The 19846-nt window shown below is 45.8% G+C and overlaps 1 protein-coding gene across 4 annotated transcripts in view; it reads right to left on the reverse strand.

The window, feature by feature from the left end:
• Positions 1–19846, reverse strand: part of LOC139376877 (forkhead box protein N2-like) — a 45088-nt gene that overhangs the window by 12556 nt on the left and 12686 nt on the right. For 2 of the 4 annotated variants that reach the window (XM_071119851.1, XM_071119850.1), the window contains exon 2: positions 34–620. In XM_071119851.1, coding sequence (XP_070975952.1) covers positions 34–606 — 573 coding nt within the window. In that variant the 5' untranslated portion in view covers positions 607–620. Of the gene's footprint in view, positions 1–33; positions 621–14525; positions 14612–15101; positions 15245–19846 lie in introns of all 4 variants that reach the window. The other 2 variants (XM_071119852.1, XM_071119853.1) reach the window with 2 other exon arrangements.

A 19846-nucleotide genomic window follows, 5' to 3' on the forward strand; every position in this document is an offset into this window, starting at 1 on the left:
GCATGCGCGCATATGACCTTATAGTTCCCTCACCTTTCCCAGGCTCCTCTCCACCTTGCGGAAGCACTTGTTGAGTGACAGGTTGTGTCTGACGCTGTTCTTCCAGCCAGTGGGGGCGGAGGAGAAGTAGGGGAAGTGCTGTAGGATCCAACCATAGATGTCCTTCACCGGCAGCCTCTTACTGGGGCTCTGCTCTATGGCCATGTAGATCAACAGAGAGAATGAGAAGGGAGGCTTGGACTTCAACAAGTCCCTCTGCGACGAGGAGTAAGAGGATGAAGACGATGGGTTCTGAGGAGCCCCGGGGTCACCCTCGATGTCAAAGAGGGGGCTGGCGCTGGGTTGGGCCCCCCCGGCCACACCGGGCCCCCCTAGGGTAAAGTTCTGGAGCAGGTTCTCATGGAGCCAGTTGAGGTTGGTGAGCTCCTCATCCTCGGAGCCACCGGATCCCCGGTCCAGGCTGGTGGCCAATGGGCTGGCTGCGCCGCACTCCGCCTCTGGGAGAGTCCCCGCCCCCCCGCATACGCCCCTAAGCCCCGCCCTCTCCTCCTGCATCCCCGGCGTTTCAGCTTTCTTATCCGGCGACATCCCGATGATTGGACCCATTAAACCAGGTAGGTCTGGAGAGGAGAGAAATGGTTAGAAAACAACTGCAGGATAGGACACACTAGTGGAGGGGGCTACAGTACAGAGACGGTGGCTACACAGAGACGGTGGCTACACAGAGACGGTGGCTACACAGAGACGGTGGCTACACAGAGACGGTGGCTACACAGAGACGGTGGCTACACAGGCCAGAACCAGTGGCTTTAAGTGGCTACATAAAAACTGTGGTGGAAACATAGAACTTTCCTTCACACAGCGACACAGTAGTTATGCTGGGGAATGAGGGAGCTGCTTTCCCAACATCACTGAAAACGTGAAATAAATTGATGTGACACATTGAAATGATGTGCTCTTCCAAGCACTCAACGTGTTTGTCTAAGGTTGGCCTGAGGGCAAGAATGGGCAGGGTACACCCCCATCGGTCTGTCCTGCACGTCTCTGTCCCGCTCTCACCCCACCAAATGGAGAGACTATCCCCTCTCCTCCTCCTTTCTCCCCCCTCTCCCACGCAGGCTGATGGCAGAGAGACTATCCCCTCTCCCACCTAGGCTGATGGCAGAGAGACTATCCCCTCTCCCACACAGGCTGATGGCAGAGAGACTATCCCCTCTCCCACGCAGGCTGATGGCAGAGAGACTATCCCCTCTCCCACGCAGGCTGATGGCAGAGAGACTATCCCCTCTCCCACGCAGGCTGATGGCAGAGAGACTATCCCCTCTCCCACGCAGGCTGATGGCAGAGAGACTATCCCCTCTCCCACGCAGGCTGACTGATCACACAGGCTGATGAGGGAGAGACTATCCCCTCTCCCACGCAGGCTGATGGTAGAGAGACTATCCCCTCTCCCACGCAGGCTGATGGTAGAGAGACTATCCCCTCTCCCACGCAGGCTGATGAGGGAGAGACTATCCCCTCTCCCACGCAGGCTGATGAGGGAGAGACTATCCCCTCTCCCACACAGGCTGATGAGGGAGAGACTATCCCCTCTCTCACACAGGCTGATGAGGGAGAGACTATCCCCTCTCTCACACAGGCTGATGAGGGAGAGACTATCCCCTCTCTCACACAGGCTGATGAGGGAGAGACTATCCCCTCTCTCACACAGGCTGATGGTAGAGAGACTATCCCCTCTCTCACACAGGCTGATGAGGGAGAGACTATCCCCTCTCCCATGCAGGCTGATGAGGGAGAGACTATCCCCTCTCTCACACAGGCTGATGAGGGAGAGACTATCCCCTCTCTCACACAGGCTGATGAGGGAGAGACTATCCCCTCTCTCACACAGGCTGATGAGGGAGAGACTATCCCCTCTCTCACGCAGGCTGATGAGGGAGAGACTATTCCCTCTCTCACACAGGCTGATGAGGGAGAGACTATTCCCTCTCCTTCTTTCTGCCCCCTCTCTCACACAGGCTGATGGTAGAGAGACTATCCTCCCCTCCTCTCTCCCTCTCCAGCTGAGAGCCTTTGAGGAGGACCTCTGAAGTGTGGGAGACGACTCCAGTCTCTCCAGACTGCTCTCCTCTCCGCCCACCTCATCTCAGACCAGACCACCTGCTTGTTAGACGCCAATGAGCATGAAACCATCTGCAAAATCCTGTCCCGGGTAAAGGAGGGAGAGAGAGAGAGGAGGGCATCCTTCCTTCTTACACTGCCTTGAGTGGACAGCTCTCAAATAAAGAGCCACCTGCCCTGCAATCATCTAGGAGTCAAGACCATTACTTAACTCAACCCACCTGATACCAGAGGGATTCAACTGACATACTGCCTGCCCTCCTTCCACTATTCAAAAGCACTGAGGAATTCAGCCAAGTCAATATGAATATTATTGATTAGCCCGGATAGCGATCATCTGGTCTCCCAAAAAACAGCTTAAAGTCTACGGAAAACAGACAAGTGAAGCTAGGCTACATTATGTTCAGTAGGCCTGAAAGACCCTCTCCACAGGAAATAGTCTCACATCCTTTGGGCACACATTCAGTAGCTACTTCTACTTCATAAAACCAGTGAAGAAATATAGGCTATATAGTCCAATTATGTCAATGCAGCTGCAGTGAATACTAACACAGATATGCTAGTGTGTAGAGCATTGCATGATGGTCAATGAGGCCAACCAAGAGCACAGCAGGCAGCCAGCAAGAGACATCACCCCTCTCCTCCCCCCTCCCCCGCTCATCCTCTCCCTGCTCACAACAAGCTTTAATCTATGTCCCCAGTGTCACCATGACAACCCTGCTGCTGTCACTTCAATTAAGAGCAGAAATCCTCCCAACGAGAGAGTAAATGGGAAAATAAGTTATCCATCTAGGCTGGCCGTGTCTGTTGACTGTAGCCAACAACCAAATCAGCATTCAGCTTGTGGGAACCTTACAGTCTGTAGGGCACCACCAAATATCCCAGTATAGGCAGGTTGGGGCTTGGGTTGTGCGGAGCTGATGCTGTTTGGGCTTGAGGTGGGGCTGAGGCTGGGAATGGGGTGGGTTGTGACTAGACTGGTGCTGGGCTCAGTGGTCTGGGTTATGTCTGGGCTGTTGAGGGACACTGAGAAACAGAGGGGTGGAGGGCGGCTGGGGCCCATCCTTTCACTGTTGTTGTTAAAGAGGAATTGGGTCAAGCTCTGCTCTGGACTGAGAGAAAGCAGGAGAAAGAGGGGGAGACGGGAGAGGGAGGGCAGAGAGTGAAAGAAGAGAGGAGGGAGCAGCCTCAGAGCGTAGCGATGGAGGGATGATAAGAGCAGAAAAGAGGTCAGGGATGTGATGTGCACCAGAAACCCCCTGCCACTCATCCCACCCCTAGGTCTGGGGTTGGGTAGTCAATGTCAGGGTGTAGAGTAACCCACCCCTAGGAGAAGAAGGGCCTAAGGCCACTGCCATGTTCAAAAAGAACGCACAACACCTGAAGGAGTGGCGAGGGCAAGGATCTACGAGAACAGATAGTAGAGAATGACAGACAGGGCAGAAAGAAGGAGAGAGAGTGTATATAACCTAGCATTAAGAGGGTACTTTTTACAACGATAGAGGCAGAGAGGGGGAAGGAGAAAAGAGAGAGAGAGGGATGGAGAAAAGAGGAGTAGAAGAGAGGGAAGGAGAAAGAGAGAGAAGGAGAAAAGAGAGCGGGGGAAGGAGAAAAGAGAGAGAAGGAGAAAAGAGAGAGAAGGAGAAAAGAGAGGGAAGGAGAGAGAGAGAAGGAGAGAGAGAGAAGGAGAAAAGAGAGGGGGAGGAGGAGAAAAAGAGAGGAGAGAGAGGGAAGGAGAAAAGAGAGGGAAGGAGAAAAGAGAGGGAAGGAGAGAGGGAAGGAGAGAGGGGGAAGGAGAGAGGGGGAAGGAGAGAGGGGGAAGGAGAGAGGGGGAAGGAGAGAGGGGGAAGGAGAGAGGGGGAAGGAGAGAGAGGGGGAAGGAGAGAGAGGGGGAAGGAGAGAGGGGGAAGGAGAGAGAGGGGGAAGGAGAGAGAGGGGGAAGGAGAGAGAGAGGAGAAAAGAGAGAGAGGGAGAAAAGAAAGAGAAGGAGAAAAGAAAGAGAAGGAGAAAAGAGAGAGAAGGAGAAAAGAGAGAGAAGGGAAGGAGAGAGGGGGAAGGAGAGAGAAGGGAAGGAGAGAGGGGGAAGGAGAGAGGGGGAAGGAGAGAGGGGGAGAGAAGAGAGGGAAGGAGAAGAGAGGGAAGGAGAGAGAGAGGGAAGGAGAGAGAGAGGGAAGGAGAGAGAGAGGGAAGGAGAGAGAGGGGGAAGGAGAGAGAGAGGGAAGGAGAGAGAGAGGGAAGGAGAGAGACAGGGAAGGAGAGAGACAGGGAAGGAGAGAGACAGGGAAGGAGAGAGACAGGGAAGGAGAGAGAGAGAAGGAGAAAAGAAAGAGAAGGAGAGAAAAGAGAGAGAAGGAGAAAAAAGAGAGAGAAGGAGAAAAGAGAGAGAAGGAGAGAGAGGGGGAAAGAGAGAGAGAGGGAAGGAGAGAAGGGAGAGAGAGAGGAAGGAGAAAGAGAGAGAAGGGAAGGAGAGAGAGAGAAGGAGAGAGAGGGAAGGAGAGAGAGGGAAGGAGAGAGGGAAGGAAGGAGAAAAGAGAAAAGAGAGAGGGGGAAGGAGAAAAGAGAGAGATAAGGAGAAAAGAGAGAGATAAGGAGAGAGAGGGGGAAGGAGAGAGAGGGGGAAGGAGAGAGAGGGGGAAGGAGAGAGAGGGGGAAGGAGAGAGAGAGGGAAGGAGAGAGAGAGGGAAGGAGAGAGAGAGGGAAGGAGAGAGAGAGGGAAGGAGAGAGAGAGGGAAGGAGAGAGACAGGGAAGGAGAGAGACAGGGAAGGAGAGAGAGAGGGAAGGAGAGAGAGAGAAGGAGAAAAGAAAGAGAAGGAGAAAAGAGAGAGAAGGAGAAAAGAGAGAGAAGGAGAAAAGAGAGAGAAGGAGAGAGGGGGGAAAGAGAGAGAAGGAGAAAAGAGAGAGAAGGAGAAAAGAGAGAGAAGGAGAAAAGAGAGAGAAGGAGAGAGAGGGAAGGAGAGAGAGGGAAGGAGAGAGAGGGAAGGAGAGAGAGGGAAGGAGAGAGGGAAGGAGAGAGAGGGAAGGAAGGAGAAAAGAGAAAAGAGAGAGGGGGAAGGAGAAAAGAGAGAGATAAGGAGAAAAGAGAGATAAGGAGAGAGAGGGGGAAGGAGAGAGAGGGGGAAGGAGAGAGAGGGGGAAGGAGAGAGAGGGGGAAGGAGAGAGAGGGGGAAGGAGAGAGAGGGGGAAGGAGAGAGAGGGGGAAGGAGAGAGAGGGGGAAGGAGAGAGAGGGGGAAGGAGAGAGAGGGAAGGAGAGAGAGGGAAGGAAGGAGAAAAGAGAAAAGAGAGAGGGGGAAGGAGAAAAGAGAGAGAGGGAAGGAGAGAGAGAGAAGGAGAGAGAGAGGAGAGAGAGAAGGAGAGAGAGAGGAGAAAAGAGAGAGGAGAAAAGAGAGAAGGAGAGAAAGAGAGAAAAGAGAAGGAGAGAGAGAGAAAAGAGAGGAGAGAGAAGGGAAAGAGAGAGGGAGGAAAAGAGAAGGTGAAGAGAGAGAGAAGAAAAGAGAGAGAGAAAAGAGAGAGAGAGAAGGAGAGAGAGAGAGAGAGAGAAGGAGAGAGAGAAGAGAAAAGAGAGAAGGAGAGGGAAGGAGAAAAGAGAGAGAGGGAAGGAGAAAAGAGAGAAAGGAGAAAAGAGAGAGAGGGATGGAGAAAAGAGGGGAAAACAAGCAGCAAAGAGCCATAGAAACAGTAAATAAAAAAATAAGTCAGATCTCCAGTAGCAGGCTAGCTGAGGATGAAGATGAATCATAACTCAGAGTAAAGTAGAGCAATCAGACATGTCAGACAGCGAGAGAACTGCCCGTTTGTTTTAAAGAGAATGAGCTCCACATACAGAACCACAACACAAATACATCCCCCGTATTTCCACATGGGAGGCTGGGTGCAACCCCTGCTCTGTCTGGTCTGAATGAGAGAAAGAATATATAAAACCAGACAGACAGGTCTGTAGCCTCTGGAGTGGTGCCACACCTCTTAACGTGATGCTCCAAAGCTTTTGTAACATTTTAGACAGTAGTTTTGAAAGTCGTGCTCACGAGCCAAAACGGGTTCCTGAAAATTTGGTCCCCAATTTCTTCCCCCGACAAATACGAACAATATGTTACAAATGTGGCGGGTGCTTATATTTGTCCTATTTCACACACTTACATTTTTTATTTATTTTACCTTTATTTAACAAGGCAAGGCAGTTAAGAACAAATTCTTATTTTCAATGACGGCCTAGAAACAGTGGGTTAACTGCCTGTTCAGGGGCAGAATGACAGATTTGTACCTTGTCAGCTAGGTGATATGAACTTGCAACCTTTCGGTTACTAGTCCAACGCTCTAACCACTAGGATACCCTGCCGCCCCCTAATGGTCCAACTCCTAACCGCTAGGCTACATTCTGCCCTACATGAGCTTCTTAAAGCACACGCTAAGTGTAGCAAAGAAAGCTTTGTTTGAAGGTTAGTTTGTGTTCAAACAGGTATGGCAGAGAGGTATTGTTTGGTGTAAAAACAGTGTGGGTGTGTCCTAGTGCAGGACACCAGATAGCTTCCCTTCCTTCCCTCTCTGACCAATAAACTTAGCTTATCTATTGCACTTCTTACAGTACACTTATAGCTGGCATAAACGGTGCATTCGGAAATTATTCAGACCCCTTGACTTTCACATTTTGTTATTATACAGCCTTATTCTAAAATTGATTCAATATTTGTTTTGCCTCAATCTACACACAATACCCCATAATAACAAAGCAAAAACAGTTTAAAAATATATATATAATTTCTTTAACATAAAAAATAAAACAGAAATACCTTATTTATATAAGTATTGAGACCCTTTGCTATGAGACTGATATTGAGCTCAGGTGTATCCTGTTTCCACTGATCATCCTTGATGTTTCTACAACTTGATTGGAGTCCAGCTGTGGTAAATTCAATTGATTGGACATGATTTGGAAAGACACGCCTGTCTATATAAAGGTCCCACAGTTGACAGTGCATGTCAGAGCAAAAACCAAGCCATGAGGTCGAAGGCATTGTCCTTAAAGCCCCAAGACAGGATTGTGTCGAAGCACAGATTTGGGGAAGGGTACCGAAACATTTATGCAGCATTGAAGGTCCCCAATAACACAGTGGCCTCCATCATTCTTAAATGGAAGAAGTTTGGAACCACCAAGACTCTTCCTAGAGCTGGCTGCCTGCCAAAGTGAGCAATTGGGGGAGAAGGGCCTTGTTCAGGGAGGTGACCACGAACCCGATGGTCACTCTGACAGAGCTCTAAAGTTCCTCTCTGGAGATGGGAGAACCTTCCAGAAGGACAACCATCTCTGCAGCACTCTACCAATCAGGCCTTTATGGTAGAGTGGCCAGAAGGAAACCACTCCTCAGTAAAACACACATGGACAGCCTGCTTGGATTTGCCAAAAGGAAACAAAGACTCTCAGACCAAGAGAAACAAGATTATCTGGTCTTATGAAACCAAGATTGTACTCTTTGGCACAATCCCTACAGTGAAGCATGGTGGTGGCAGCATCATGCTGTGGGGATATTTCCAGCGGCAGGGACGGGGAGACTAGTCAATATCGAGGGAAAGATGAACAGAGCAAAGTACAGAGAGATCTTTGATGAAAACGGGGCAAAGGTTCACCTTCCAATAGGACAACGACCCTAAATACACAGCCAAGACAATGCAGGAGTGGCTTCGCGACAAGTGTCTGAATGTCCTTGAGTGGCCCAGCCAGAGCCCGAATTTGAACCCGATCAAACATCTCTGGAGAGACCTGAAAATAGCTGTGCAGCGACACTCCCCATCCAACCTGACAGAGCTTGAGGATCTGCAGAGAATAATGTGAGAAACTCCCCAAATACAGGTGTGCTCTATGGGGTATTTTGTGTAGATTGATGATGGGTTTTATTTTTTTAATCAATTTTAGAATAAGTCTGTAATGTAACAAGATGTCAAGGGGTCTGAATACTTTCTGAATGTACTGTATCTGCAGCTACTATTTAACCATTAAAACCATGCTCTGCTCTGTTTTATGATGTGCAGGTCTGGGGCAACAAACATGCTAGTCGAGGTTATCACCAACCGACACCCACAAAGTCTCTCCTTCCCTCCACCTCTCTGCAGCACCACCGACCCAGTATCCTTTAGATCACACACTCCTCCACCAGCCACGCACATTTGAATATCAACAGAGTGTGTGTGTTAGTGTGAGTGTGTAAAAAAAAGCAGAAGAGCATCCATCTGAGGAGCACACAGGAAGTGCTTTTAGGCGATTAGCACGTTGCCGCTGCGCTGGATAGTGAATTATCATCGCTGTTATGATTATCCTCATTATCCTTGCTCTTATCAAAAAGGCATCAAAGCGAGAGGCGGCAAGGCGAGCGAGGGATGTGCTAGCTGGTTAATGGGCCACTTGTGTTTGTGAGTGGAGGGGTGGAGGAGTGGAGAGAGAGCTAATGAGAGAGATTAGCCTGTTGACTGTTAGCGCAATGCTAAGCAACTCGCTACCGGAGCAGCACCAGCCCGGGTGGTGGCCCATCGGCAAGTTAAAACAACCCGCCTCTCCGTCGGGCCAGCCCCTGCCCTCCATTCAAATTCACGACATGATTGGGGTAACAGACAGACAAAAGACGACAGGTGCCGGAGCACATTTTAGGCTATTTTCCCTTGCAAACTGATCTCTTTTATCCTTCCAATGCACTGATTTCAAGACACAAAACAACATAGAGGCATTAGGTTAGTGGTGACTTAATTAATGACGTCTCTTCGGGCCGTTCTCTATAGATGTGTACAGAAGGATTGCAATAGTGGGTAGAGATGACAGATTACACCAGCTCAGGGTTAAGTTCATTAGGTCAGACAGACAGTAGCAAAATGTTTGAAACTTTTCCCAAAGAAAAAAAAACTAAAAACAAACAGTTCTTCTTGGACAAGTCCATGTAGTCGGTCACTGTTTCAGTGCAACTTCAATGCCTTATTAAAACAGAGCAGGTTATGAAGAACAGAAGAGGAGAGAGGCCACATACCAAATATGCTTATCTCCTGATCTGCAGTGTGGTTGCCGTGGCAGCAGGGCCTAGCTGTAAAGGGAACTGAGTGTATTCTAGGTGGTGATGGTGGCAGAGCGAGGCATGAGAAGAGAGGCTGATGTGGAGGGATCAATACACGCTTCACTTAAAGTGCTGAGGCCAGCAGTCTGGCCCCATTCTCCTCAAACCTCCATCACAAAGAGGTGGCTAGGCTTCAGTGACTGACTGGGAGAGAGACATCAGCCCAGATGTCATTCTTTGAGTGCAGTAAAAGCATGAGACCCTACCTTACGAACAACAATTTAATGGCCCCACACCACAATTCAAATATTGCATTGATATCTAAACATGCCATTTTGAAGTTAAGAGGTGGATAAAGGCACACACACACACAACCATCCCACCCTCCTGCACCGAAACCTCTGACTCAAACCTGTAACACCTCTAATAGGTACACAAAGGTGTGTCACGATGCTTACGCATATATAACGACTAAGGTTGGTTAGATTTCAACTGATCATTGTAACAGTGGGGGTTACTTAACAACCTGGTCTGTCTGAGTAAGATATGTTTCAACAAGTTGGCGTCTTACTTTATTGGTGAAGCTGGTTTATGTGTGTTTTTATTAAGTGTGTGTGGGTGCCTTGTCTGTGTCTGCCTGCCTGCCTTCCTTCCTTTCTGCCTGCCTTTCTGCCTGCCTGCCTGCAGTAAACACAGGTATCTCCACTGATTAGAAAGGACAGAAAGACACTAACCTAATAGGTTAATTATTTTTTCAGAGGTCTCTGACAAACCTTTCAATGTGGTTTTAAACTCCTCTGACACTGAGAAATACACGTGGGTCTAATCTGTGCTAGAGGTCAAAGCAAACAAGGAGAGTTGACCAAAAGACGTTAGATTCGGCTTGGCATTCTCCTCATAAAGGAGCAGTTGTTTTTGCTCTGGCGATGTTTGGTAACCCCTACAGTATTCTAAACAGAGAACTGAGCAAGGAGGAAACCCTTCAGGCCTGGTGAGGAAGTTGATTTACAGAGACACACCAACTCACAGACAGACACCTCTATGGGACTGTGTGCTTGACCAGTGTAAGGAGTGGAGTTCCCTACTTGAGGGAGACTAGCCCTCTCACAGAAGGGTTATCTGGCTGTGTGTGTGGCTGCATGCGTCAGCTGAATGTACTCATTGCCACAACATGCACTGTCAGACAAAACAATGCCCAAATAGCAGGCATATGGGTAAATACAAAACCGTTGAACCCAAACAGAGATGATGAAAACATAAAGCTGTTAAAGAACAGCGATGAGTACCACAACACACACAAACCCACATAGCAGCTGCAATGTTTCTTGTTTTCATTTAACTAGGAAAGTCAGGTAAGAACAAATTCTTATTTACAATGACGGCCTACCCCAGCCAAACCCTCCCCTAACCGGGACGACTCTGGGCCAATTGTGCGCCTCCCTATGGGACTCCCGATCAAGGCCGGTTGGAATACAGCCCGGGATCGAACCAGAGTCTTTAGTGATGACTCTAGCACTAAGATGCAGTGCCTTAGACCACTGCCTCACTCGAGAGGCCAAGTCACCTGACTACCAGTCATAGGAGTCAGACAGCTAGTATCAGGTTGTGACGATTAACAGTGTCCTTTAGCTCACCGACTTAGGCTATCTGTGTCACTCCCTCCACTAGTCTAACATAGGCCTATATAGAGGAAGACCAGGAAAGGAAGGGGGAAAAATTAAATAAAAATAAAATAAAAATAATAATAAATAAAAAACTTCAATGCTATTTGGCTCTAAACAGACAGTACATGGTGGTAGACTATCTGACCAATGTGACTGATAGAAAACTGAGGAAAACATTGACTAGGTACAGACTCAGTGAGCACAGTCTGGTTATAGAGACCGGTCGTCACAGACAAACCTGGCTGCCCAGAGAGGACAGTCTGGCTATAGAGACCGGTCGTCACAGACAAACCTGGCTGCCCAGAGAGGACAGGCTGTGCTCACTGCTCCAGGGGAGAGGTAGAGACAGAGCTGCATTTCCTATAACACTGTGACAAATACTCAGACCTAAGAGAATATTTATTTCCCAAAATTATAATTCAATACAAAGAATTTGAAACTTATCTTTCATACCAGGTCATGTGTCTTCTCAGTCATGAGAGAGAGAGAGAGACTGTCTTCTCAGTCATGAGAGAGAGAGAGAGACTGTCTTCTCAGTCATGAGAGAGAGAGAGAGACTGTCTTCTCAGTCATGAGAGAGAGAGAGAGACTGTCTTCTCAGTCATGAGAGAGAGAGAGAGACTGTCTTCTCAGTCACGTTGACACTGGTCCACTACCATTGCTTTAATGTATTGTTGTTCTTATTAATATTATTGTTGTTGTTAATGGTAATCCCATGTCCACTACTACTATTAATATTGCTGTTGGTCCCACCATTTATTTATATATATTTTTCGATATGTATACTTTGACAATGTAAGTAATAATAAATGTCAAATTGAATTGAATTTAATTGAGATAGATAGATAGAGAGAGACAGAGAGAGACAGAGAGAGACAGAGAGACAGACAGAGACAGAGACAGACAGACACAGACAGACACAGACAGACACAGACAGACACAGACAGACACAGACAGACACAGACAGACAGAGACAGACAGAGACAGACAGAGACAGACAGAGACAGACAGAGACAGACAGAGACAGACAGAGACAGACAGAGACAGACAGAGACAGACAGAGACAGACAGAGAGAGAGAGACACAGACAGAGAGAGAGAGACACAGACAGAGAGAGAGAGAGAGAGAGAGACAGAGAGAGAGAGAGAGAGAGAGAGAGACACATAGCTGAAATTCAGCTTGGCCCTTAAGACCCTGACACATTTTTACAGATGCACAATTGAGAGCATCCTATCGGGCTGTATCACCACCTGGTACGGCAACTGGACCGCTCACAACTGCAGGGCTCTCCAGAGGGTGGTGCGGTCTGCCCAATGCATTACAGGTAAAAAAGTAGATAACGAAGGAAGATTCAGACAAGTGAGAACATTTCGTCAGTCACCACAAGGAAAAAGGCTATTTTAGGTATAGGGGTTAGGTTTATAATTGGGGGTTAGGTTTATAATTGGGGGTTGGGTTGAAGGTTCTAATTAGGGGTTGGATTGAAGGTTATAATTAGGGGTTGGGTTGAAGGTTATAATTAGGGGTTAGGTTGAAGGTTATAATTAGGGGTTAGGTTGAAGGTTATAATTAGGGGTTAGGTTGAAGGTTATAATTAGGGTTAAAATTAAGGGTTAGGGGATGGAATTCTGAATGGAAATACAGGGTTAGGTCCCCACAAGGATAGTAAAACATGTGCTGTGTGTGAGGGGAGGTAGGTGTGAATGCCTTCCATCTATCTCTTAGGGACCACGTGGTTTAGAGTTCCGCCAGCTAACACCGATTCGTGGCAGAGGAGAGATAGTGCTGCTCTTTTTGACATGATTCTGCAACAAGGAAACTATTGAAACAAATTAAAATGCTTGTGCTCTTTTGAGAAGACGGAAAAAAGTATTTCATTTGTGTGGAGAATGTCAGCAATGATTGATTTGAATAGACAAGTATTGACAATGACAATACTTTTTCATACCCGAATAACTATCGCCGCAGCTTTTCTTGACATTACAATGTAATAACTTGACACCAATGCGTTGCTGTGCATTCTTTGAACATAGGACTAAGAGCATTATGAATTCCGTTTTACTGTACCATACAAAAGCCTTTAAAACCACAGTAGCACTGCCCCAGTGGTCACCCCCCCTCCGCCCAAACCCTGATCAATGTCAGCCAAGCCGCTCTATGTTCTGCGTCGTCACACTGCGATCTCCTTTAAACCCAGCCTGTTTATTCAAGCACTCTCTCTCCCACCCTCCAACGGTCACAGTTTAGCATCATTTCAACAGAGCTCGCCAGCTTGTAGTCCTAAAATCCGGAAATAAGTTACCTCTGGCTCATTCAGCAATCCCCATGGAAAAAATGTATGGTGAAAAACAGGGTTTTTGGAATAAACACCAAAAATATGGTCAGGGGTTAACAGGCTTAGGAGATCTGATACAGGTTGTTCTATGAGATAATGGCAGTCAGTTAAACATGACCTTTATTATGACAAATGCTTCAAAATTCACAAAAAAAGTGACATTAGCTGATCTCTTAAGCCTGTGTTTACCACAGACCTTATTTTCGGTGTTCGTCCAAAAACGCTTTTCCCCATAGGCATTAGTCCAATGAACCATGGCGGAGTTAGTGTCTACAAAAAGACACCATTACTCGCTCTCTCTATGGGGCATAAAGTCCTACACGTCTTCCCCCCTCCGACCTCTCCACTCTCAGAAATCAGACATGCAAAACTACAAACATGCTTAATTAAACACACTCCTAAAGTATGAACACACAGTAAAGTCACACGTGTCTTAATTAAACCGGATCAGGCAGTGACGCTTTCAGAAAAGTGCTTCCCCATTGGGATAGGGGCACCAACTGTTGTTTTGTGATTGGGGGCCTAAAGAGTGGAGGGGCACACTTCTGCCTGAAGAGGAGAGCGAGAATACATTTGCAACCCAAATTCAGAGCAGCCACGTTTATTTGATTACTGCACTCTGATGTCATGTAACCAAGACAACGGAAGCGTTGCTCAGGGTGTGTGTGTGGTGGTGGGGGTGTACCTCCTCCTGTCTGTCAGGAGATGAAAAATGTGTGCAGCTGCAGTCATTAAAAGCAGTCACCTCCAAACAAAGGCCAGATCATATCAGCAGAGACACGAGCTTTGATGGGTTGATAGGGGGCAGCAGCAACAGCCAAGGCGGCTGGTTCAGTTGGAGAAATCAGAAGCCACCAGAGATGGACAGAGGAGACGCAACTTACTAACCCCACAGGGACAATGCACAGAGAGGACAAGATGAAGGATAGACGGTCATGATGAATATAACTGAATTAAGGCGACGTCAAAAAGAAAGAACCACAGCAAGAAGGCACACGGTTTTTGCTCATATTTCACTTCCTTTAAAATCATACAGCCTGGGTTGAATGACAGGAATTCATGGTTTAACTTTTCTAATGCAACACCGTTAGCATAGTTCAAAGTGTTGCTCCTGTCAGTCTGTCCATGAAAAGCAGACATCTGTGATTTAATGTGATGGTCTTCGTAATCCTCCTCATCTTTCTCTTCCATTGTGCTATCAACATGGGAAAAGAAACTTTCCAACCAACCACACGAAGGACAACAGCACATTCAAAGTCATTGTTAAATCACGCACACCTTTTCTAGACTGACTAATGTCAGGCAGCAACCAGAGGTCACTGGTACTGTACTTTTTGTTCCTACAGGCAAATGGCTTCCAATTGGAAAACCCCACCTCAATCCCCACACACTTCTCCAGATGGGCCGAGTTGCTGCACACATCGTTAATGTTGGAACACCAAGGGTGTTGACCTCAGCACACTGGAGCCAATAGAAGAATAGGAGTGAGAGAAGTTAGTTTACAGCGTGGTCCTTTATAGCTCAGTTGGTAAAGCATGGCGTTTGTAGCGCCAGGGTGGTGGGTTTGATTCTCAGGACCACCCATTTGTAAAATGTACGTATGTACGAGTCATTAAAACTCGTTTTTCAACCACTCCACAAATTTCTTGTTAACAAAATATAGTTTTGGCAAGTCAGTTAGGACATCTACTTTGTGCATGACACAAGTCAGTTAGGACATCTACTTTGTGCATGACACAAGTCATTCTTCCAACAATTGTTTACCGACGGATTATTTCACTGTATCATAATTCCAGTGGGTCAGAAGTTTACATACACTAAGTAGACTGTGCCTTTAAACAGCTTGGAAAATTCCAGAAAATGATGTCATGGCTTTAGAAGCTTCTGATAGGCTAATTTACATCATTGGAGTCAATTGGGGGTGTACCTGTGGATGTATTTCAAGGCCTACCTTCAAATTCAGTGCCTCTTTGCTTGACATCATGGGAAAAGCAAAAGAAATCAGCCAAGATCTCAGAAAAAAATGTGTAGCCCTCCACAAGTCTGGTTCATCCTTGGGAGCAATTTCCAAATGCCTGAAGGTACCACGTTCACCTGTACAAACAATAGTACACAAGTATAAACACGATGTCATACAGCTCAGGAAAGAGACACGTTCTGTCTCCTAGAGATGAACGTACTTGGTGCGAAAAGTGCAAATCAATCCCAGAACAACAGCAAAGGACCTTATGAAGATGCTGGAGGAAACAGGTACAAAAGTATCTATATCCACAGTAAAACGAGTCCTATATCGACATAACCTGAAAGGCCACTCTGCAAGGAAGAAGCCACTGCTCCAAAACCACCATTAAAAAAGCCAGACTACGGTTTGCAACTGCACATGGGGACAAAGATTGTACTTTTTGGAGAAATATCCCCTCGTCTGATGAAACAAAAATAGAACTGTTTGGCCATAATGACCATCGTTATGTTTGGAGGAAAAAGAGGGATGCTTGCAAGCCGAAGAACACTATCCCAACCGTGAAGCACGGGGGTGGTAGCATCATGTTGTGAGGGTGCTTTGCTGCAGGAGGGACAGGTGCACTTCACAAAAGAGGATGGCATCATGAGGATGGAAAATTATCTGGATATATTGAAGCAACATCTCAAGACATCAGTCACCCAACTTATTGTGGGAAGCTTGTGGAAGGCTACCTGAAATATTTGACCCAAGTTAAACAATTCAAAGGCAATGCTACCAAATACTAATTGGGTGTATGTAAACTTCTAACCTACTGGGAATGTGATGAAATAAATAAAAGCTGAACTAAAATCATTCTCTCTGCTATTATCCTGACATTTCACATTCTTAAAATAAAGTGGTGATCCTAATTGACCTAAAACAGGGAATATTTACTAGGATTAAATGTCAGGAATTTGGCTAAGGTGTATGTAAACTTCCGACGTCAACTGTAAGTCAGTTTGGATAAATGGCATTTCGTATTATTATATCAATATTAGTTAACCATTCCCGTCTCTTAATAACAGACATGTCAACTTCTGCTAATCCGAATGGCCTCAATTAGACGGCACCCGATAAGAGACAATTCCCTATGCACACCAATACCACAGTTCTGAAGATGTATATCCTAACCTTTCTTCATTATGGGTCAAAGTCCATCACACTGTGATACAATGGCACTCTTGTTAAAGGGATACTTCAGGATTTTTACAATGAAACCCTTTATTCAATGGGGCATTATTGGTATGGGAAACGTGTTTACAACAAGTTAAAACAAATACTCAATAAAGAGTGAAAAGACAAAACATCAACAAGAAAGATATTTGAATTTTACAGTAAATATTGCACTCAAAAAGGTTTGTACAGTGTTTTAGCAATGTGAATTTGTAGTATGAACAGTAGGGGAAGGAAAATAAACTAATATTGGTGGTATTTACAATGTTTGTACTCCACTGGTTGCCCTTTTCTCATGGCAACAGGTCACAAATCTTGCGGCTGTGAATGCACACTGCGGTATTTCGCCTAACAAATATGGGAGTTAATCAAATGTTTGATTTGTTTTGAAATTCTTTGTGGGTCTGTGTGATCTGTGGGAAATATATCTCTCTAAAGTGGTCATAAATTTGGCAGGAGTTTAGCAAGTGCAGCTAAGTTTGCACCTCATTTTGTGGGCAGTGGGCACATAGCCAGTCTTCTGCCTCTGGCGGCCTCCCTCAAAAGCAAGGCTATGCTCACTCAGTCTGTACATAGTCAAGAATTTTCATAAATTTGGGGTCAGTCACATTGGTCAGGTATTCTGTCACTGTGTACTCTGTTCAGGGTCAGATAGTATTCACATTTGCTCTGTTATTTGATTGATTCTTTCCAGTGTGTCAAATAGTTATGTTTTTGCTTCCTTATAATTTGGTTGGTCCAAATGTGTTTCTGTCCTGAGGCTGTGGGGTCTATTTGCATTTGTGAACAGAGCCCCAAAACCAGCTGGCTGAGGGGACACTTCTCGACTCATCTCTCTGTAGCTGAGGGCATTATGGTGGAACGTGTGGGCATCGCTTCCTTTAAGGTGGTTGTAGATTTTAACACATCTTTTCTGGATTTTGATAACTAGCGGGTATAATCCTAATTATGCTCTGCATGGATTGTTTAGGGTTTTGCGTTGTACACCAAGTATATTTTTTTCAATTGGGTGTTTGTCCCATTTTGTGAATTATTGGTTTGTGAGTGGACCCCAAACCTTACCACCATAGAATGGATTCTATAAATTATTTAAGTATTTTTAGCCAGATCCTAATTGGGATGTTGAGTTTTATGTTCCTTTTTGATGGCATAGAAGACCCTTTCCTTGTCTTTTAGATCGTTCACAGCCTTGTGGAAGTTAGCTGTGGCGCTGACGTTTAGGCGGAGGTAGGTATAGTTCTTTGTGTGCTCTAGGGCAACAGTGTCTAGATAGATTTTATATTTGTTGTCTGGCTACTGGACTTTTTTTGGAACACCATTATTTTTGTCTTGCTAAGATTCACTGTCAGGGTCATGTCAGACACAATCTGTGCAGAAGATCTACGTGCTGCTGTAGGCCCTCCTTGGTTGGGGACAGAAGCACCAGGTCATCTGCAACTAGTTGACATTTGATTTCAGCTTATAGTAGGATGAAGCCGGGTGCTGCAGACTGTTCTAGTGCCCTCTCCAATGCATTGATATGTTGAAGAGCGTGAGGCTCAAGCTGCATCCCTGTCTCACCCCACGGCCCTGAGGAAAGGGTTGTTCATAGCCAATTTTATTTTATTTTATTTTTTAAATTTTTGTTAATGAATTTTACCCCTTTTTCTCCCCAATTTTGTAGTATCCAATTGTTGTAGTAGCTACTATCTTGTCTCATCGCTACAACTCCCGTACGGGCTCGGGAGAGACGAAGGTTGAAAGTCATGCGTCCTCCGATACACAACCAACCAAGCCGCTGCTTCTTTAACACAGCGCACATCCAACCCGGAAGCCAGCCGCACCAATGCGCCGGAGGAAACACTGTGCACCTGGCCACCTTGGCTAGCGTACACTGCGCCCAGCCCGCCACAGTAGTCGCTGGTGCGCGATGAGACAAGGACACCCCTACCGACCAAGCCCTCCCTAACCCGGGCGACGCTAGGCCAATTGTGCGTCGCCCCACGGACCCCACGGACCAGCACCCTTAACCACTGCGCCACCCGGGAGGCCGGATAGCCAATTTTAGATGAACACTTATTGTTTGTGTTCATTGATTTTTTAAAAAATGTTGTCCCCCCCCACTCAACACCGCTTTCCATCAATTTGTATAGCCAACCCTAATGCCAAATTGAGCCAAAAGCTTACTTGACTTGAACAAAGCATGAGAAGGCTTTGCTTTTGTTTTATTTGTCTGACAATAAGGGTGTATTTGTGGTCTGTTTGTGCGGTATTTTGGTAAGAAGTCCATTTGACATTTGCTCAGGACATTGTTTTGACTGAGAAAATGTTAGAGTCTGCTGTTGATACAGCAGAGGATTTTTCCAAAATGTCTGTTGACGCAGATTCCACTGTAATTATTGGGGTCAAATTTGTCTCCACTTTTGTGGATTGGGGTGATCGGGCCTTGATTCCAAATATTGGGGAAGATGCCAGAGCTGAGGATGTTGTTAAAGAGTTTTAGTATAGCCATTTGGAATTTGTGAGCTGTATTCAGGATACCATCAACACCACCAGCCTTTTTGGGTTGGAGGGATTTATTTTATCCTGTAGTTCATTCAATGTAAATTGGAGAATCCAGTGTGTGCTGATAGTCTTTAATAGATGATTCTAAGATTTGTAGTTTATCATGTATATATGTTTTTGATGTTTGTTCTAGAGCCAAAGGATTTGAGACGTGGTTTATTCATACATCCTCATTTTGGATAGGTAGCTCTTCGTGTTGTTGTTTGTTTACTGTGTTCCAATTTTCCCCACACGTGGTTAGATTCTATGGATTCTTCAATGAGAATTCGCTGTTTTCTGTCATTCTGTTCCTCCTTTTCTCTTAATGTATTTCTGTATTGTTTCACCATAGCGAAGGCTCAAGTTCTGGGTCTCTGTTTTTGGTTGGACATGTTTCTCAATTTATTTTGTAGGGTTTTACATTCTTCATCAAACCATTTGTCATTATTGTAAATTTTAGGTTGTCTGCTTGACATTTTTACATTTGACAGGAAGCTGAAAATGGTGTAATATACTGTTTAGGCTTTTCAGGGAAATGTTTCCTCCAGGAACTTGTCGAAAAGGGATTCAATTTGTTTTTTGGTAGATTTCAAAACTACTCTCCTCCCATCTATAGCGTTTCTTAATAGTATGCAGTTTATTTGGCTTTAATACCTAATGATCAAGCATTGCTCTGTTCAAGTAGACTGATTTTGCTGTGATCTGATAGCGATATCAGTGGGCTGACTGAACGCTCAGAGACTCTGGGTTGAGGTGTGTAGTCTACAGTAGAGGTCGACCGATTATGATTTTTCAACGCCGATACCGATTATTGGAGTATCAAAAAAGCCGATACCGATTAAATCGGCCGATTTGTATTATTTATTTGTAGTAATGACAATTACAACAATACTGAAAGAACACTTATTTTAACTTAATATAATACATCAATAAAATCAATTTAGCCTCATAAATAATGAAACATGTTCAATTTGGTTTAAATAATGCAAAAACAAAGT

The sequence above is a fragment of the Oncorhynchus clarkii genome, chromosome 20 (genome assembly GCF_045791955.1).
Source record: "Oncorhynchus clarkii lewisi isolate Uvic-CL-2024 chromosome 20, UVic_Ocla_1.0, whole genome shotgun sequence".
Taxonomy (NCBI): Eukaryota; Metazoa; Chordata; class Actinopteri; order Salmoniformes; family Salmonidae; genus Oncorhynchus; species Oncorhynchus clarkii.